The sequence below is a fragment of the Anser anser genome, assembly GCF_964211835.1.
Source record: "Anser anser genome assembly, chromosome: 17".
Classification (NCBI taxonomy): Eukaryota; Metazoa; Chordata; class Aves; order Anseriformes; family Anatidae; genus Anser; species Anser anser.
This window is the reverse complement of record NC_139738.1, coordinates 3070462-3090614: the sequence shown is the minus strand read 5'-3', so window position 1 is coordinate 3090614 and position 20153 is coordinate 3070462. Positions and strand designations below refer to the sequence as shown.

The window sequence follows — 20153 nt, the reverse complement described above, 5'->3', positions numbered from 1 at the left end:
CCAGTGGATCATCCCAGTACAGTTTAAGATATTCAGAGAAACACGGCTTCCACCAGAACTCCACATGACTTTATTTCCTATCAATACCATTTAAGATAGCAGACAGCACACGTGATAAATGCTCGCCTTCAGAGAAGACAAAGGCTTCAAAGGCTTTACCCAAAAGTGCTTTCCTTCACTTGGTAAGTAACCAGTGATGCTCACCATTTACCGTTATGTACACCCGAGCACAGAAAAGAGCTTCTCCCGAGGTAAGCGAGAAGCTGCGTGACTAGTTTGGCTCCGATTCTGAGCAGAACATAATTCAGAGGAAAATTCACATTCCCCAGGGAGGCACACACCCCCTTCGACACAAACCCTGGTGCACGCACATTCTGTTCTCTTCTGGTGCGTGACTGTATTTCAAGCCTCTCTATCTGGCTATTTTTACCCCTGTGTATATACTGTACAGCCCAAGGCACCCTTCGAAGCAGATGGAATTTGAAGGAGGGCTCCCCCACATGCATTCCCATTCTGCACAGCTTTTGTTCATTCCAGCAAAATCCCATTTACAGACCTTTTGTTTCTTGAGCTCCCTAATGCCAAATGATCCCCCTGCTCTGCAGCTTGCCAGCAGATGATGCTCAGAGATCCGTGCCCTGCCCTTTTCCATCCCACAGACAAAACCAAACACGTTTGCTCTCCTGCAGTAATAAAGCTGTGCTTGCTTTTGGGTCGCATCAGCGAGCACAGTCCTATGGGCACCGTCCTTGCTCCCCCAAGGCAAAGCGCCCCCTAAACTTTCTCCCCAAGAACCGACCCTGTAGGAACCGTCTCCTTACCAGGAGGTATTCAAGCCTGCTGAAAATCTTCATGATGCCAGCTGCCAGGGAGGTTCTGCAGGGAGCAGCTCTGTCCTCTCTCTCTCTCTGTTCGCTCTCTAGAGTAGCATCTCTGCTAAGCACTGTGGGCTGGCAGGGAAGGAGGGATTTCTTTTTCAGCCCCTTCTCCTTTACCCCTCCTACTCCTTTTTGGGAGGCTGCAAGCTCTGCCGCTGGCTCCTGTCAAAGCAAGGGGCACCGGGCGAAGGAAGCTTGCTGGCCCCTGGGGAGCACCTGCTTGCCCCCTCCCCATGCCTCCTATTCACAGTCAATCAGCTTAGAGCAAGGGCTAATTACCATACAGCTGTCAGGGAGGCACAGCAGGGAGTGGGAGAAGCCAGGCAGCACAGAGCAGGCTTGACAGGGAGATGCTCACCGACTGTCCCCTGACCTTAACGCGCTCATCTGCCTTCAGCAGGGTCTGCTCCTGGGAAAAGGCCACCCTTTGGCCAGCAATTCCACCCCTGCTCCACTGCAGCCATGAACTCGGGGCGTTGAAGTGCCATATGGCCCCCGGGTTGTTATTTACCAGCTGGGCTAAATGAGGCAGAGAGCTCTGCCTTGGCACTCCTTCCTCCCTTGCCATGCAAACAGGCAGCAGAAGCACAATTGCTTTCTCCACTCCTCTGGACCAAAGCAAAGCAGCTTCTGCACAGCCCTGTGTTCTTCCACTTCCAGACACCGGCAGTTTTGTTTAAGTGTTACCATTTCTTTCCCCATTTCCCACTGGAAAAAAACTTCCCAGGCTTGCGCTCCAGTGGTGAGTGTTTCGCCTAAGTGGTACAACCTGGACCAGCCCACGTGCCTTTGTGCATCCATCTGAAGCAACTGAGCCCACGTGCAAACAAACGCATTACGTGTGTGGTTTAACACAGTTCATCTCAATGCACAAGAAATTTGGGAAGCAACAAGACTCTCTCTGCAGCCTTTTGCACAAATGTCTTCCATAAAGCACTCCTTTCACACAAGCAGCCCATACACACAGGAGAGAGGCACCCCTACCCGTCACATTAAGCCTCTCTTCTCTTTGCACAACAGAAGGATAACTCAAATATTTATTGTAGTCCATAAAAATAGACTCATCCTTTCGCTAGTTTCATTGGCACCCTTTTTGTACAAGGGAGCGTTATTTTGATATGCAGTGTGAAGCTGCAAATGGAGCTCTTTAAGGCTTCGGAGCTGGAAAGGCAGAGAGGGCAGCAGTTAAAATGACAGCTAGAAGTGATAGCTGCCCTAGGAATTGACACAAAAGGAGGCAGATGCTCCATGCAGGAAGGTGGGGGAGAGGGAGGCATAAGAAAAGGCACCTGAATTCTGGTATCAAAGAAAATAGTCGAGATTGATGCTGAGTTTCCCTCCTATCATTTTTTTTTAATTATTAAAAGAATAAGAGACCACTTTGTTAGGAACTTGGCTCTTAGAAGGCTGCCCTCACAAAGCTACCCTAACATAAATCAATGTGAAAGACCCTGCCATCAGATCCCAAGGAACACTCCAAACTATTTTTTACACTGGATTCCCTCCCATTCTGCTGTACCATGGCAGGCTGTTCAGGAAGCCACTGGTTTGATTAAATAAAGATGTTTCCCCCACTCCTCTATAGTTAAGTGCTACTAAATCCCAATTTATTTTTTCCCAAAGACCAGAGGATATCCCTGGGTTTGGACGGGCTGAGCAGGCAGACATGCATTCCGACGCATGCTGTGCTCCCTTTGGAGATGGCGAGATGCTCAGCAGACGCAGAGTGCCATTTTCCGCGGTGAGGAGCGACACCAGTGCAGCCAAAAAGCAGCCTCAAAACACGCCCAGGCAGGAAGCTTTAAACCCTAAACTGCAGTGGGGGCGTTCAGCTCGCTTGCAAGCCCATGCACACATGGAACCACAGTTCTATGCATACGTATCTTGATGAAAAATAATTGCTCTTTCTCCCTCTTGGAGCCTGACCCCTGCTTCGTTCCCTGCTAGCCCATTCAAAGCCACGCAGTGGAAAGAGATTTAACTGAAATGCACGGCACTAGAGGGACCGTCCGCAGTCCCTCGAATGAAGTCATCACTCCTGCAGAGTCCCCAGGGGAACAGAGAGTTCACAGATGGGTTTTCCCCTCCCTTGGAGCACTTAACCGCAGGGAGCACACGCGCAGGACGATTCACAGGGAATGCCTGTCATTAACTTTCAAATCCAGTTACGTTTCCATTTCATGCGTTATGACATTTTTGAGAGAGCATTAGAAGGAAAAAAAATGGCCAGTTGCTTTCCTCCTGTTGAGAAGTATCGATCCACGCAAGTACCTGCCCTATACATACATCGTCCCAGTAACAAGCCAGGTTTTAATTCATCCTGTCAGCTATCTACAGGCAGCTTGATCCTTCCTCCATTCTTTGGCTTTGCTCTAGCTCTCTGGCTCTTATTTCACTGCTAAAGGAATCTTTGAGAGTTAAAACCCTGGTAGGGCTTAAGCTCCAGGTCTGAAAATGACAACAAGCCATCAACGCCTTGGCAAGCATTTTTGTATTCCCCGAGGATGGCTTGGCTTCCCCGGCATTGCTGCTGTCATCTCCTGTGGGACAGCTTTTAAACAGACTCGAACGGAAAAGCTGCTGCAGCCCATCTCTCCCTGCAGAGGTTATGTTACATGATGCTGTCTAATGGACCGGAGAGCACACGTGGGAGAAAGCAAATGCACAGCACCGAAAGCATCGCACACTGGTAAGCCATCCACCACAAGTCAAACCCTTCCCACCCACACAGGACACAACGGCCCCCTGCGCAGTGCTCTGTGGGCTGGGGGCCATAATTTTGTATTTTTACAAATGTGTATGTGTTGAAAGTCCACCACTGACCTCAGTTAGAAGCCCATACCGCCAATTTTCCTCCCACCAGACCCATGGTCTTCAAAGGCTCCTAAGCACCAAAAATATTGCCAAAAATATGCCAGCCAAGCACTGCTGCCACTGCTCTGAGTGAAGACTGACCATCACAGAGAATAGAGGAAACTGAAATATTATTTCAGCACAGGATTGAAAACAACTTTGATGAGAATGAAACCAAATTCACTTGAAACTGGGCTTTAAAAAAATCACATTTCTAGTGTTTATGTTACAGCACTAAACTTGTTGCAAGGTTTCTTTTTTTTTTTTTTGTTTCAAAGGCAGGACTTTGTAAATATCCAGAGAGACAAAGTGCTAATTCTGAAAAATGAAGGTGCCGGAAGAAGGAAATATGTGGTACTCACCTGCAGGAGGGTCTGCACGGACAGGTCAGCAACCCATTAAGAGAAGGAAAATAAGAAAGTTAATGTTACTACAAGGATTTGGGATCATTGCATGGATGAATGGTCTGGAAAATCAGAGCTCACATTAGCCAAAGCTACCTCTCTTCTGAAAGCTAAGACTTGTCTGACAATAGATCCTAGCAGCTTGCCAGATCATGGTGGTTATCCCCAGTTATAGCAGGTGAATCACCTAGCAAGCAGTTAGGAGCAGACTTGCACAAAAGTTCACTGCAGCATGCTCCTCTCCCAGAAGCAGTGCCGAGTCCTGCCCCCGCTCTCCCACAACCCTCCACATCACTTCGGTGCAGCGTGAGCTTCGCTGTGAATGAAGAAAGGGCCCTGCAGCAAGCCCTGTCCGTGTGTGCCGAAGGAATGCAGCCGTGCATTCATCTCCTGGGAGATTTAGGAGGGACTCTGGCCAGGACTCAGCCGCAGGACTCACCCTCTGCTGTATCAGCGCGTGCTTATGCTCCATCTCCCTCTTCTCCACCGCAGAATCAATCACCAGCTGGTCGAGCTAAAGGTGGGGAGGAGAACACCAGGAATTCAGGAAGGAGATTTATAAGCTGATGAATCCATTTCTGCTTCCCTGCTCTAGCGTTACACCAACCCTCCCCATGATGTAAGTCCCCACAAGAGGAGAAAACTGTGCTGGGCTTCGTTTGGGTGCGCGCTGCAAGTAACTGCAGCTGTCGGCTGCTAACCGTAGTGCTCAGCCCAGGGCGCAGCTCAGACAGGCACACGGCTTCGCGTGATGCTCTGACCACACTCCCCAATTACCAGGTCCAGTAGCTGAATGGGAATGAGGACATCCTCTCAGGGCAGAGGGGAGGAAATAGACTGATTCAGCCACAGTTCCCTGTCTCTCACCTCTGTGGCAAGCTTCTTCATATAGGGGTCCAGTTCATGGAGAAGACTGTAGCCCTGCTGGAAGAAGGTGTACTGGGCGTGCATGAAGGACAGCATCTGGAGAGAGGAACAAAAGCAAGGTCAGAACAGGCTCTGGAACAGCGTGAAGTGTCTTTATCCTTTATTTTCCATTAAAAAAGCCCCTCAAGGCACAGCTCTAACACTTTCCTTTCCTAAAGCAGCCTACCCATTAGGTGACTCTCCCTCTTTCTTCCCCTCAGAAATCGTTCCACAAGGCCACGCTTCCACATGTTCTGAGCACAAAGCACTAAAAGCAGCATCCTTCCCCCCTGAAAGTCCCCTCCAGTTCTGGCCTGGGGAATTCTGCTCTGCTCCTTCACTCTCCCCTCTTGTTAGCATGCCTGCAGCCCCCAAAACTGCCCCAGACAGCATCTCCATGGCAGACCAAGGAGATGGGATGCTGACCCGTGCAACCCGGAATGGAGAGGGCTGCCTTTCCCTGAGACACTGCAAGCAGCCACAGAAAACAGAGTCCTTACCGCATCCAGGATTTCAAACTTCTTCTTGGCCTGCAGGACGTTGATCTGCGAAGGGATCAAGATAAGACTCTCAGCATCAGCAGCATTAGGCAGTCCAACACGGGGATTTAAGCAGGAACAACTTGTTGCAGTACCCCTAGCAGCAAACCCAACTATTCCAGTACAGTTACAGAAAATTAGCTCCTGAAAAGGCAGTTCTTGAAAGTTCCAGGTGGAATAAAAAGAATAAAAGAGCAGAGACATTTTCTGATGGAGGCTCCTACTGACTGAGGTTACTGCTAGACCCATGGCTGTACACAGGCTGAAACCAGTGACCCCAGAGTGCAATTTGGTATCTCATGGAGATGTTTAATCTACCAGAACACTGCTTTGATTTCCCTTAGCAGGCTGAGAGGTAGCGCTGTAGTACTATGGGCTTTTCCAATAACTATCGTGGAACCAGCCATGAAATTGTGGTGGGCCTACGTTCTCTGTGTGCACACCCTTTCCACACCCATTTTTCAGACAAAAGTGCCTGGGCTGACTGTCAGAGCGTATGTGCCATCAGGCACTGCCTCATGATCAGACAGAGCATGTTGGCAGATGGTCTCTGGTTGGTGCTGCAGGAGTGACAGCTACTGGAGACACACATGGATCAATATTAACACAGTTTGGCTGCTTAATACACCCACTGCCTGGAAGGACAGACCTGACACGAAGCCTGTGAATGATACAGAGAAAATCCTTCACCATTTCAGATGCAGCAAATCTCCCACTGGGAAGAGGAATTCAGTCTAAGGCAGTATGTTTAACTTCTCTTACTGAAAAGCGATTGAGATTTCCCTTCCCATCTATGCTGTAGCATTTTTAGGAAGGAGAACATACACCTGTGGAGTCAGGTCAGTGCCATGCAAAGGCAGAAACATATATAAACACATTTCAGCACTGACTCGTAGCATAATATAGGTTGGAAGAGACCTCCAGAAGTGATCTGCACCCTGTTCATAGACAACTACACCAGTGCCTGCAACCGGAGCAAACCTTGGCGGCTTCACACGCCCTCACACACCAGTCCCATAGACTCCCTGGCCCCTGAGGACAGAGGGCAAAATGTCCAATGAATTAGCAACCCCAAACCCTTCTGAATGCAGATGTAAGACCCTTTTTGTCCCCCACCACCTGTCAATTTCTTCATTCCCTACAGCTGATTTAGCAGTTTGCCTGTGAGGTCCTGTTCTGCACTGAGAGGCGCAGACGGAGCCACGGGCAGACACCAACCTGCAACACGTAGTCCAGGGCCAGGTGCCGAAAGCACTTTCTGGTTATGGTCAGGGTGCCCGTCGCCTCCTCTACTTCGTGGGGCTTGTGCCGAGGTGCCTGGGCATTCTTTACCAGCGAAATCTCCATGTCTTCTCGTACCTTGTCAAACTGCTTCTTGGTTTCCTTGAACTTCCGGACGTCACTGGAACCCAAAGAAGTGGAGATGGTGGGAATCATTGTTAGAGAGCAGCCAGAACACTGCTGGCACAGCAGAGCAGGGAGAGGTGAGGCCAGGTTCACTGCGATCACTCGGAGATCTTGCTTCAAGAGTCATTGGCACGTTAACCCACCCCACCAAGTGCCACTGCGTCCAGCTGGACTGACTCCAGACTAATTCTAGACTGTCTTCAGAGAAACTTGGCAAGGAAAGACACTGGGCTTTCCATGCTGCCTTCAAACCTTTAAGGAAATCCTCCAAGGACAGCACCCAGAAAACCAGGCAAGACCACATCCAGCCCTACAGACAGTCCACGACTGCCCTCGGAATAAGCAGTGAGCAGAACATTTCAGAGCCTGCCTGTAGCAACTTCCTATTTCACGACGTGAAAGAGAATGAACCCAGCTACTTTTCAAATTCAGGACAGGGCATTCAACAAGGGCAACCAGGCCATTCATGTGCATCTCTAACCGATTCTGTCTTGTCTGACTAATTCCAGACATTTGACTTTTCCTTTTCCCCTTGTTTACTAGGCTCATTTAATAATATTTGCATACTATATATAACAATACATATATTTATATATTGTTATATATTATATGCAAATATTATTAAACAATATTTCATATTTACGAATCAGCCCACAAGGAAACATTTCCCATTGTTCCTTTATTCCCACCAAAATGATTCCAGGTGTCAAAATTATTTCCCCAGCCAAGGGCAGGAGCAGTGCGGAGATCCAGGCACCAGGGCCTGCAAGTGCAGACGCTCAGGGGTACAGGTGGGGAAAAAGTAAGTTGCGAAGATGCTAAAAGGATGACAGCCCCAAACTGAAGGTGAAATTCCCCCTTCTGACCACCAGCCTTAAGGAGATTAAATCTGAGCTCATCAGACAAATGATTATAGAGAAAGTGGGGGTGGGGTGAGTGCTAGGGAAGAAGATGGGGATGGGGAATGGGGGGGGTCCGCTGGGGGCCCCCCTGCACCAAACCAGCCAGCTGTGAGGGATTCGGTCAGTTCCCAGTTCCCATGGAAACCAGCTCCTGCTTAGCTGGAGGCCTGGGCTGCCTCTGACCTACATTCAGCTGATTCGGGATCCCACGCTGCACGTGGCACCTGCCCTGGGGAGAAGATGCTCTCAGAGGAAGCGTTTAACGCAGCGACAGCAAGGAAAGCCTGCTGAGGCTCGATCAAAGGTCCAGACCGTCCCCATCCAAACTGGGAGCACGCACTGGGTTAAGCCACAGAGAAAATTCTGCATTTAACTTAAGATAACAGATGCAGAGCTGGCGCTGCTCTGCACAGATCTGAGCTCTGGGAGGTGTTCGACCTCTAGGCTCAGTGAGGGGAAACAGAGGTGGGCTCTGCAGATGAATTCCGCCAGACTTTGGGATGCTGCTCTGATCTGCAAGTATCCTTCACGTCCTGCTTTAAATAGGACTTGGGAACAGGATAAATACATCTGGCTGACAACAGAGCAACCAAATTATAACATAGCGAGATGACAGCAACAACCATCCCACAAACAGGTCCTTTACTCTGCCCATCCGTGTCTCTTTTGCCCCAAGCAGAGCCTCCGGTAGCTGTGCAGAGGTTGTGTTCTCTCCAGTGCACGCAGGAGAGGTGCAAAAGAAGCTGAAGACCAAGCTAGGTCCAAGATAGGACACATACTCACTCTTTCACAAAGTTGTGCAGCTGCTGCCGGACAGACCTCTGAGCCTGGTCAAACAGGATCTAAAAAAAAAGAAAAAACAGGAAAATTGAGTGTTTGTAGGAGCAGCCGCCTTCAGTCCGTTTTGAAGTCTCTCCCAAGTCCCAGATTTCTGAATTTGCCAGAGGAGGGCACTGTCACCCCAAGGCTACGCTGCCCTGGGAAGGAGACAGGAACAACCTCTGAAGGTCCATCAAACCACATGCTGACAAACATGGGTAAGAAGTCCAAGTATAAGAAGTCCAAGCATAAAAAGGGTTAGTTCCTACAAATCTTTTAAACTTTGTCTACCCCTCACCAAAAAAAAACCACAGGACCATTTCTCTACACCCTCTGCCCATACCATCTCCAGCCCTGCCCACCTTCAAGGGATGTTCCCCCGTTAGAAGCCACAACAGCGGGGTCTGCTCCGCTCCCTCCCACCCAGCTCTCTGCTGGCCACAAGTAACTCCCCATTTCAGGCAGGGCTCGGGACGCACGGCGTTCTGGCTAATTGGGAACAGAGGGACAGGCTCCCAGACCACACAACAGCTCTGCCACAGAGGGCACAGCAACCCAGGGTTACACGGAGAAGCCTTTGGCCAGGCTGCAGCTAGCAAGAGTGGCCCACAAAGAGGGGACAGGGACCCCGTTTCATTCCCCCACCAGGAGCGCGAGACCTGGGCACTGGCCAAAAGCTGAACGAAGCCCTGAAACGTCCGTGCTGGGTCCTGGCATTACAGCTGCTTGGCATGAGTAACCCTGGCTCGGTTGCTCCAACTTCGCATCGTGTCCTGGGCAGCCAGCTGAACCTAGGCCACACAGCGACGATTGCGCCTTTCTCCTGAAAGGAACAGCACTTCCCGACCCAGCATTTGGCCTCGCTTCCTCTCCTTAATTGACCAAAGCCCTAATGCCCTCCGTCCCTCGGAGGCATCAGGAGGATGGTTCTGTCCATCCTTATTCTGTACTTTGAGGAACTGTGATGGTTTCCTTGGGGAAGGGCTTTTTTTCCCTGCCTTCACCCACTGGAGCACGGTCCATGCTCTCAGCCTGAGCAGTGCTCTGCCCACGACACCAGGACCTTACAAAAACACACAGATTTATTCCTTCGTACACGGATGCCCTCCCACCTCACACCTCCCATCAGGAGACGAGCAAGGCATGCTTCCGATGCTGTCCAGGTGTACCACCCCAACAGAAAGCACGGCACTGAGAGGTCTCAGCGGCTGCGGAGCCTCACGCAGATTCGTTCCGTGCAGCGCTGCAGCCAAGGACAAAGCAAGAAACACGCCAGGACTAGCTGAGCATAAACAGCCAGGAACGGCCTCTAAATACGAACAGATGCAAGGCAAGGGGGGAAAGAAAGAAAACCCGAAGACCACCCAGTTTTGCGTTTTTGCCAGCGTAAATTATTCCCTCCTCTTGGCATCCATTTGCCCTCCCAGAAAGCGCTCCAAGAGCCCTTGGCCTGCAACGTTTCCCATGGAGCAGCTTCCCCGAGTGCCGTTTGTGCATCCGCAACGCTTCCCTCTAACCCGTGACACCGCACAGGAACGGGCAAGCTGCAGGAAAGCCACCTGGCCTCCACCGCACCTCCAGCTGGAGAGCTGCCGTCACTGCTTTCCACCAGGGTGACCAGGGAAAGAAGCACCCTGCGGTACCAGCACCACCCTTATCGCTTCCTTGATTTCACCAGGGGAATATCTGCAAGCAGGTCCCTCCATCTGATTTCCAATGCAAAATGGATGGGGCTTTAAGACCTAGAATTTCAAATATAAAACCGTTCCTTGGCCGATTCTCCTTTCCCAGACACACTTGGAACAAATCCTTTGGGTTAAGATTTTCCAGACCAAAAACCACCCCACCCTCTCTCGCAGCTTCCACCAAGACACGAGAAGTCCAGCCCGTGACTCACGCACATCTGGGCTCGGGCAGGGTCAGCACGGAAGAGGGGAGTTAACACAGCTCTCACCCAGCAGCGAGGGGCCGGGTCTTGCATTGCACTCCCCCAGCGTGAGCTTCTGAGGCAAGGGGATGAGAAATCCCGTATTTGCAGAGGGAGGAGGAATTTCTTATCCCCCAAAAAAAGAACATAGGAGCACCTGCCTGGGGGCTGCTTCTCTCAGCACGTACACCCCTGAAGCAGGACATCACAGCTGCACAAGGGGATGGGGCTTCAGTAGAGAAGAAAGCAATGCATTTATGGTGAGAATTGCCAAAGAGAAGCATAAGCAGCAGGTCCAAGGCTAAGCTGGGAAGTCAGCCCCTATATCAGGATCAGGCCCAGCAGTTACCAGACAGCTCCATGGTGACGAGGCAGCATCACAGCAGAAATTTATGCTGCGGGTTGGGATGAAGATCACCAGGCTCCACAGCTAGGTATGGGCACGCTGAAAACCTGTGTTCCTGCAGAAGAGCTCAAACCAGGGGGTGAAAACCCAGGGCTGAATTTATATGGAGCAGCTGGGGCTATGGGCAGAGGGTGTGGGGGAAGGCTCCAGGTGAGGCTGGGCAGGGCCATCAAGGCCCGTTAGAGCACCAAGAGCCACAGCCCCAGATGAGATCAGGATCCTGCAGAGAACCGGCTATTTTCCTGCAGAAACCGGCCCTGGGTGATCAGATGGAGGGTGTGGAGCTTCCTTTGCAGCTGCCTGACCTAGGGACAAAGGCAGCTCTCTCCTCCAGCTCCACCAATTCACCAGCCCAGCAGCAGGGGTAATGAACCGGGTGAGTCACATTCTGCATCTCTCTCCCTCGCGGCCAGTCCGGAGGCCTCCTTCTGACACCAGCACTCCACAAACAGTCTGGGGCCTGATCCGTGTTTCAGTTCACCGGGTGCTGGCTGGCTGGTGGCCTGGGAATCAGAGCCTGATCCTTCTGTCTGTCTCAGGGATGCTGACACAAAAGTGTCCCGCAAAATGGGGGCACTGCAGTGTGCAAGTGAGGGCTGGCAGCCGTGGCCAGGCTGGCAGAGCTCAGGAGGTTGTGTAGGGGGCTGTGGTTGTCGTCTGTCTCTGAGCAGCTCCTGGGGAACGAACGTGACCCCATGCCGCAGAAGCTGATCACCCATTATCTTTACAACAGCCTCCAACCATCCGGATTTGGTGCTGCTCCTATTGACTCCAGTGGGAATAGCTTAAAGAGGTTGCATGCTCTGCTGCTGGGGGAACGTCCTCTTCTCTTCCACCACCTAGCCTGCTGAAGAACTGCACAGAGGTTTTCCAGGACCCAGGTGCTTACTTGGTCTGTCCTGAGTCCAGGGTGTGCCTGAGAGAGCTCTGGAAAAAGCATGTAAACACCACTGCAGCTGCCTGAATAAAGCTCAGCGACGACATGTACATTTTCCCCTGATTTCATATTCCCATAGTTTAATTCTCTTTCATCGTAGCTCTAGCAGCTGAATGTAGTAACCTACAGGGCAGGAGGGCCAGGCAGATTTTGAGCATCCTCTGTCTGCCAAGGGATGCTTGAGTGCCTTTTATCCCTGTCTGGCTGGTCGTACACCTCCCGAGCGATGGCACGCCAGATAAATGCCACCCATGAATAACTTCCACCTGTGGTGCCTCTGTAACACAGCTCACTTGAGGACTCGTGCTCTGGAAAACAAGCCACCAACACTACCTCCGTCACGCCTGCGGGATGTCAGCACAGCCTGAGCCCAACTTCTGAACCTAGCTAAAGCTGAGTCTCCCTCACAAAAAGCTTAAAAGTTCCAAGTTTGTGCTTCAATTCAAAGGAAGTTTGTTTCTGCCTTTCACATATTATCAAGGCTGCTTCTCCCTTCTCCGAGCTAGAAAGCGGAGGTCCTAAGATACTGCAGAAACTTACAAAAACTTAACTCTTTCTGAAAGCCAGGATCCAGCGCTGGTACGGAGCTTCAAGGGGTTGCAGGTCACTTATGGCTTTAGGACTAGTGCAACGTCACTGGGGACATCACGGCAACTACTGCGAAGCCCCGAGATGACAAAAAGCACCTCCCCTTGCCAGAGATTCTGCATCCCCAAATGACATCCCTCGCTGGGGTACCTGGATGTACCCGGATCCTTCCCAAGTGTTAGCAGAAAGTGCAGGTGGTGCTCTCCCAGCTCCGGGCAGCCCGGGAGCACTCTGCTTTCACTTCCCTCTTCCTTCCCCCAAACTCCCCCGCTACCCTCCACACCCACCCCTGCCTCCCTGACTCATCGCAGCCTGGGTGGCTTTTCTTCTCCTCGCCAGGAAACGCCTCCTGGCTCGCCCAGCACAGCCAAATCCCCCCTGCGAGCTGCTCCTGCTCCTGCTGGAGGATCCCCGTGCCGTGGCTGCGGCGGTTTGGGGCAGGCAGGGATGCTCAGGTCTCGGTGAGGCTGCCCGGAGCAGTACTGGTGAGGGCAGCGTTCACATCGCACCTTCTGAGCTAGAAAATAACCTGGTGCTGCTGAAGCTGCGCTTAAGGGGCTCAGCCGGAGCCATCTCACAACATTTTCACCCACCTCCTTTTGCTTTTCTTATCTTGCTGATCAGACAGAGAGAGGGAAGCGCACGGGAAGGAGCAGAAAGGAAGCGCAGACAGGGAGGGCTGTCAGCAAGCAGGCGCGGAGGCAGGCTGGCAGAGCCCTGCTGCCGGAGAGATTAACGGGAGGGAGGCTTTGTAGGTGGGAGCTGCTCAAGGATTTTCTCTGTTTTGATTTTTACTGACTTTTTTTTCAGTGAAAAGTTCATTTTTTTCCCCTATTTTTCCACCTTTTTTAACCAGCCCTAGCAGCAAGACATAACCCCTTCCCCAACACGGCTCCCGTGTCCTACGCGGTCTGGTTATCCAGCAGCGGGCCATGTAAGTGCAGTTAGCCGCATTATTTCATGCCTCTGATACTAATGCTACTTCGGAATGTGGAATATTAACACAGAATGCCCCGAGATGCTTTTGCAAGGCCTTGAAATGGCCCAAGAGGCTTCATGGAATGAAACTGCTCTTGTGAATGGAAATGTCACCGGGAGTATCCCTTTCGGGAGGCTCCTTCCATGTCTGCCTGCAACCCTGGCAGCGATTCCCTCAGTAAATCTTTCTCACTGGTTCTGGTGACTCAGGCCCTTCCCCTGGGCTTGGGCTGCCCCTAGGAATTCCCTAGGACAAGCTAGTCCAGAGGAATCCAGCAAACATCTCCTCCCTTCTCCACAGGCTACAGAGGGCTGCCTTGAGTACAAAAGACTCCACAGAAACTCCTAAGTAAAGAAAAAGAGAATAAACCGATGGCATTGCGGGGGTCCCACGTTCCCGAAACAGAAAGGAATTTTTCCAGTGTAAATAGCCAGGTGACCCTCAGGAAGGAAACGTGCCCCCAGAAGGAAGGCAAAACAACACCCAGGGACACCTGCCACAGTTCCTTTCTGCCCCGAGGTGCTTTCAACCCAAGCACGTGAGTAGGAAATCCTCCGACTCACCAGCACACAGCCCCCTGCTCCTTCCCCCACGTAACAGCAGCCAGTAATTAGCAGTAAGAACCCTCACGCCATCCCATTTCACATCGGGTCTCACCTCCCCAGGGAAAGCCATTCCGACAGGGCTGACCTGATGTGCAACGTGCCGAGGCTGCGCTGCGGACCCCGCTATTTCCTTCCAAGGCACGTGCAGGGTGATGGGCTGCTGGCAGAGCTCCCTCTCTCGGGCAGAGGCACGCTTCGGTGCAGCCCCACGCTCCTGCCCGTGCATAACCCGCGGCCTCCCCTTCCTCAGCTCCTCCAGGTGGGTGCTGACAGCTTCGAACTACCCGCTTGTTGGGTATCTCTGATCTAATCCGGGCAGCAAGCGCCGATCCACTCCAAGTCCATGGTTTAACCGTTTTTGGCAATGGGGTGAAAACCCCCATGGGTTTCTGCACTGCTGTAAATACAAACACCCGCTCCTGGCCTCAAAATGGAAGCCCAGTAGCCCAGAATTATAAGGTATTGCTCTGGACCTGGTGGCAATTTCATGCTGCTTTACCTACGGGGAGATCTTGTTATACTCAGGCACTTAATTACGTTCATCAAACTCTGTAAAAAGAGGGAAAGCTGTTTTCTCACAGGTAATCGGCTGGCAGATCGCTAAAGCTTTTCAACCCGTTTTGTGTTTTGGGGAGGGTGATAAGGAAGAAGGAGGCAAGCGCACAAACACGCAGGTTTTGGAGCTGCGAGCGCAGCATCTGTCTGTAGACAAGCAAGAAGCTTTTCCAGCACAGAAGAGCTTGGCAAGGCACAGTCAGAATTTATTGACTGCGGCGTGGTATGTAGCGAGGAGGAGGGCTCACGTGGGAGACCTCAGGCCCTCGAGCAAAATTCCAGCTCATGCCGCTCAGGCTCCTGAAAAAGGACAGGGCTGGCTCCGGCGAGCCGTGCGGGAACGGTGCTGCGAGGCTCTGGCACCCCGGTCTGCCACCCACTGCTCGAACAGCTCACCGAGGTAGCTGGGAACGCGTTCCCTGTCACGGATCGTGCACCTCCAGCCCACGTGGGGAAGCTCTCCTGGCGGGGGGGGGGGTGTTCCTGCATCCTTCAGCAGCTCGGCTGGGCCCCGTGCTGCAAGGACCGTGCCTGGCGGCGGGTGCAGGGGAGTTTCTGCGCCGTGTCAGCTCCTGTCGTGTGGCTGAGCACACCCTGAATCCCAGCTCCTCTAATCTCAGGATTAAACCCGTCCTCTTCACCCTCCGTCTGCCTGCTCTCCTTGTCTTCACGCCTTTTTATTTTTGGGGCAAAAAACCCACTACCGGAGGTGTCGCTTCACCTTCGACAATCCTGATATTTCCCTGGCACGCGTTAGCAGAGCCTCTGCGTGTCCTCCCAGCAGCTCCTGAGGGGCAGGCAAGCACCTGAAATGCTTTTTGCACGTACGGAAACTGAGGCCCAAAGGTACAACAGCTCAGCTGAGCTTTCTAATTCCTGCACGTGCCTCGACGTGGCTAAGAGCACAAAAAGGCACAGGACACCGACTCCAGCTCCTCTGAACTCAACTCGCTCTTCTGTCGTTTGTCTCCAAAGGCTGCTTTGATGTTTCTCCTCTTTGTGCATTAAAAGAAAGGTGGAAATGCTCTGTGTGTTCATCTGCTGCACTCAAGAGGGTTTTATGCTTGGATTTTGCTGAACTAGAAGCAGGATGTCTCCTGGCCCAGTGCTCTAGCAATAAAATTATAGAACAAGCTTTTTTTTTCAACCGATTTTTTGGGACATTTTCCCTTCTTTTTAACTTGTTCCAGTTGTACATACTGCCCTGGCCACATGCCTAGATTAAGCACTGACAACTGCTTCATAGCTGAGCTCCTCAGACACGGATGAGCCAAGACACACACACACACACGCATGCACGCACACACACAAAGGAGACGGCAGAAGGCACTAAAAATAACCCTGCTAATTGAGCAGCCGGAGGCCGAGAGGGCGGAAGATGCAGCAGTCACTCCAAAGCCATTTCCTGGAGAGGGACCCACACTGCCGCGCAGCCAGGGGAGGAGGATGCTCTCCAAAGGCCGGGGGGAGGGAGGGCTGAAGCATGTTTCCCCTTATCCCTGCAGCTGGTGGCAGGGAAATATCGCCTTTTACAGCCCCTGACTCGCTTGCAGCGGGGAGCTCACCCCTGCGGACCAGGGTGGGGTGCACGGGAAGGTTTACGCCGCATCAGCTGGGGATTTGGCAGCCCCGGGAAGAGTCCTTCTGCTTCTTAGTTGGCTGAGGCAAGAGCAATCCCCAAAGTGCCACTCTTGGCAGCGAGCGGGGATCCAGGGGAAGCCGTGCAGCTGGCGCAGGGGAGTCTGCAGGCAGCGGTCGGCATCCAGAGCCTGCCGGCTGGGGCTGCTGCCTCCAGGCTGGGCTGCGCACACCCCTCAGCCAGCCCCCGGCAGTGCAGCCGCAAAACGATCCCGGGAACGGAGGGGTAAAGGCTGGGGGGCTCACGTCCTCCCTGGTGGAAAGGCCTTACCTCTTCAGAGGGAAATTTAGCAGCATCAGAGAAGCAGGGTTTGACTTCCTCTGCTTGGACATAACCGCCCCTTTTTGCTGATGCTCACTCTGGTTTATTCGACCTCTCCTCCCCACCAGCACTGCAGGGCAGCTGTTTGTTCCCAACTGCTGACAGTCCTCAGAGAGCCGCGTGTGCAGCACCTCTTTTTCCCCGTCATTTTTCACTAGGAGACAGTCTTCCCACCTGCTTCACGAAATAATTCCGTGGACTTGATGCAGCTTCTCCTCCAGCTGCGCGGGGTTAGCCTGCCTCCCAAACGCAAGCACCGCGCCTAATGCCCTGCGACAGGGCTATCGTGGCGTGCAAGTGGGTCAGTCCAGTGCTGGCACCCTGAAGCTTCCTTTGCTTTAAAGCACCTGTGCTTTAAATTCTGAGCGAGTTACAGCCTTAAACGCTGTGGTTCTGGCATGGAGCCACCACGGATGAAGAACCTTCCTCTTCCACCAGGATTACAGATGCCACGGCTGGATGTTTGGGGGGGCAGATTGTAACTCAGCCATTGTCTGGACGTTTCCTTCCTTTCATTTTACCGTGGCATTAATATGTCCTGTGCTGTCCTTAAGCACGGAGCTGTACCCAGCTCCCCACGCCTGCTCACAGTATCAGCTAACAAAGCAGTCCTTCAGTTCCAACCCATTCCCAGCCTTGCCGGTGTCCAAGTGACACAGAGCTGAACGCCAGGCTCCAGGGCGTGTTCCACACCTGCAGCAAGCAGGCTGTGCGTGCAAGCTGTTCGTAGCTGAAACCCTGAGTTACCAGAGCTCCTCAGGACCCTGCCTCATTACAAATCCTTGTGCTATCCACAAAGAACAAGTCATCTGCACTGCAGGACTTTGTGAGCTTGCACTTTCCTTCGATGAAGGGGGCTCCGGCCTCATCTCTCTATATACTGGCTGCACATCCTTGATCTGAAATGAACCAAAAGGCACCCGTGCAAAGCTGCACGTGTCCTCTCATTACGTGGCACCTGCTCTGCAAGCCCGTGGAAACTCAGTTTCCTAGAGCACAGGATGCGCCAGCGTTGATCACCCCTGAGCTCTAACAGGCTCACAGCTCATCCCATTCAACGCCGCTGCAAGAGACAACATCTCACAGCCCTTTGCAGCTCTCTTGGCTACCCAACGTGCAGGGACAGGACCCTGGCAGACACTGCCTTCACGGATCCCACCTTTGTGCAGCGCCAAGTAAGCCAACCGCAGGAGACAGCTAGTCAGGGCCTGGGGTGAGAGGCTGCCATCAGCACACAAAGAGATAAGAGGAAGCGGTGACTTACCATGTGGTAGTTGATCATTTCCTGCAGACTGTCTCCGAATTTGTCGAGGCACTCCTGCAAAAGAAAGGTAACGAGAACTGGCAGTGAATAGGAGCAGCTGCCCTGCATCCCCAGGGGCTCAGTGGGCTGTGAGGGACTCGCATGAAGCCGCTGAAGAGCCGCTCCGTCACTTGGCAAGGTGTTCCAATAAACATCTGGCATGGAAGCCACAGGCTCCCCGTCCCTTCCAGGTTAGTGCTCGAACCACCACGCCAGTTGTTTCTTCCGCAGGCTGGTTACCTGTGCTTCCTAAATAACCTATGCTTACTGACCCAGATTGCGATTACTTTGCCAGCACTGTGGCTTCTTAAAAGTCCAGCTCTCCCTGCAGATGATGAATGTCACTCTGATCCTCAACACTGCACAGAGGGTCTCCGCTTTCCCCCAAATACAAAATCTCATGCTAAATGGCTATTTAAATAGTACAAAGGTCTTGGACATACAGTCCATGCACAGCACCCCGAAGCTCAATGCTCCCCAGCCCTCGCTGTGTCCCATCCTCCGTCCCGCAGGACGACTTACCGAAATCATTTCATCCTTCTTGCACTGCTGCGACAAGTCCCGGACTCCGCTGACAAAGTGCTTGTTTGTGGTGATGTAGGCCTTGCCTGCTTCAATCATCCCACTGCATAGCTTCACCAGCTGCACGAGGAGAGAGCAGAGAGGCAGATGACACAAACTGCAGCCAGGCTGGGCTTCGTGGTGCAAGACCTTCAGGGCAGGATGCTGCTCGGGTTACTGCTGTGGCTACACGAGCTACCCCGACTGCACGGGGCAGAAATGGGGATGCACACCTCACTTCTCAGGGTACGTCGTGCTGTCAGACAGCCCTGGAAGGGGCCGTGTCCTCAGGAACATGGTGTTAACAGCAGTAAGCAAGCCACGCGCTCCGGTTCCCATCGCCACCCGTGTTATGACCCCAGCGAAGCTCCCTGGAACAAAATGGGGCAGCTTCCTCATTTTGGAAGAGGTTTGCTGCAGCGCGGGCATACATCTCCAGGGAGCCCTGATTAACTTGCGATAATTTAACAGCTGCCGGGAACATTCCCAGACATCCCGGCCACAGCAAACTACCTCTGCAGGCCTGGAACCGGCTGGAAAGGCTGCGGCATCGTGGCTTTTGGCGTATCATTCACCCAAAGCTCCTTGTAAAAGGTTAAGTGAAACAAGAGAAATCTATAAACCAAAGGCCCAGGAGACTTGCAACTTAAGGATGGCCACAGAGCATTTTTTTAAATCATCACGGTTCCAGGCTTTTTAACTAAGTGAAAAACTTTAGCTACTGACAACGACCAACACTTGGAACTGAAGCTTTCCATTCTCACAATCCAGGAGCTTTTAGGGATGTTAATCTTAGCAGGGATCAATGGCTTTAGAAATCCCCCCCTGCCAGCCAGCCTCACCCCGGGCTGGCAGTGAGGAGCGCTCAAGTTTGCCTTGCTGGCAACGGGTGAACTGATGTGGGCTCGGTGCTCTTTTTGTGCAGCCACCAGGCTCTGGGGTGTGTGCTGAGTCACATTTTATACACGTGCATTGCAGAACAAGCCTGTTTGCCTCTCCCTGCAGTTCTGCAAGGATTTAACTGGATATATAAACACACACAAAGCCACACAGGGTACGGCTGCGTACACGCAGGGTGTGCAGACCTCGCTCTTTCACACTCGCAGGCTCCCCTGTCCACGCAGTTTGACAGAAGAGCTCTGGCAGCCAGCAGACTCGCACTATCCCATCCAAGCCCAGAGGAGGAGGGCGAATAGACACAGCTCCTGTCACATCTGGAGCCCAGATGGACACTAGGGGTTTGGACAGATCCTCTGGAAAGGAAATCCAGCTTATTCTGCAACGTGGCGGTTTCTACAATACCTCTGTGCAACCACTTGTGGCCAAGGCTGTGTTACTGGTAGCTGAAGGCCATTCAGCACAAGCACACTTTGCAATCGCATTTCCTAGCCCTCGAAAAACTCCTGGAACGTCAGAGAGCTTGGGCAGCGTTGGTAGGAAGCGCGTCTGTGACAGTGGCAGGAAAACCTGAAGTCACTCTAGCTGAGGGAAGAAAGCAGCCGTGTCTGGACGTTATTGGAAATCTCCCTTTCTGCCTGTGGCTGCAAAGTAGTGAAATCTCAAAAAAAAAAAAAGCACAGGAAGTTCAGAAAGCGCAGTAAAAAATCTTAAGAGCTGGATTTTT

General features: G+C 52.3%; 1 protein-coding gene across 5 annotated transcripts in view; it reads right to left on the bottom strand.

Moving 5' to 3' along the window:
- ACAP3 (ArfGAP with coiled-coil, ankyrin repeat and PH domains 3) overlaps nucleotides 1-20153 on the bottom strand; it is an 81948-nt gene that overhangs the window by 22650 nt on the left and 39145 nt on the right. For 2 of the 5 annotated variants that reach the window (XM_083803185.1, XM_083803187.1), the window contains exons 3-9: nucleotides 18491-18610; nucleotides 17930-17983; nucleotides 8673-8731; nucleotides 6799-6982; nucleotides 5542-5586; nucleotides 5003-5098; nucleotides 4563-4649 (exon numbers count right to left, since the gene is read on the bottom strand). In XM_083803185.1, the coding sequence (XP_083659311.1) occupies nucleotides 4563-4649; nucleotides 5003-5098; nucleotides 5542-5586; nucleotides 6799-6982; nucleotides 8673-8731; nucleotides 17930-17983; nucleotides 18491-18610 (645 nt within the window). Of the gene's footprint in view, nucleotides 1-4093; nucleotides 4106-4562; nucleotides 4650-5002; nucleotides 5099-5541; nucleotides 5587-6798; nucleotides 6983-8672; nucleotides 8732-17929; nucleotides 17984-18490; nucleotides 18611-20153 lie in introns of all 5 variants that reach the window. The other 3 variants (XM_083803186.1, XM_083803188.1, XM_083803184.1) reach the window with 2 other exon arrangements.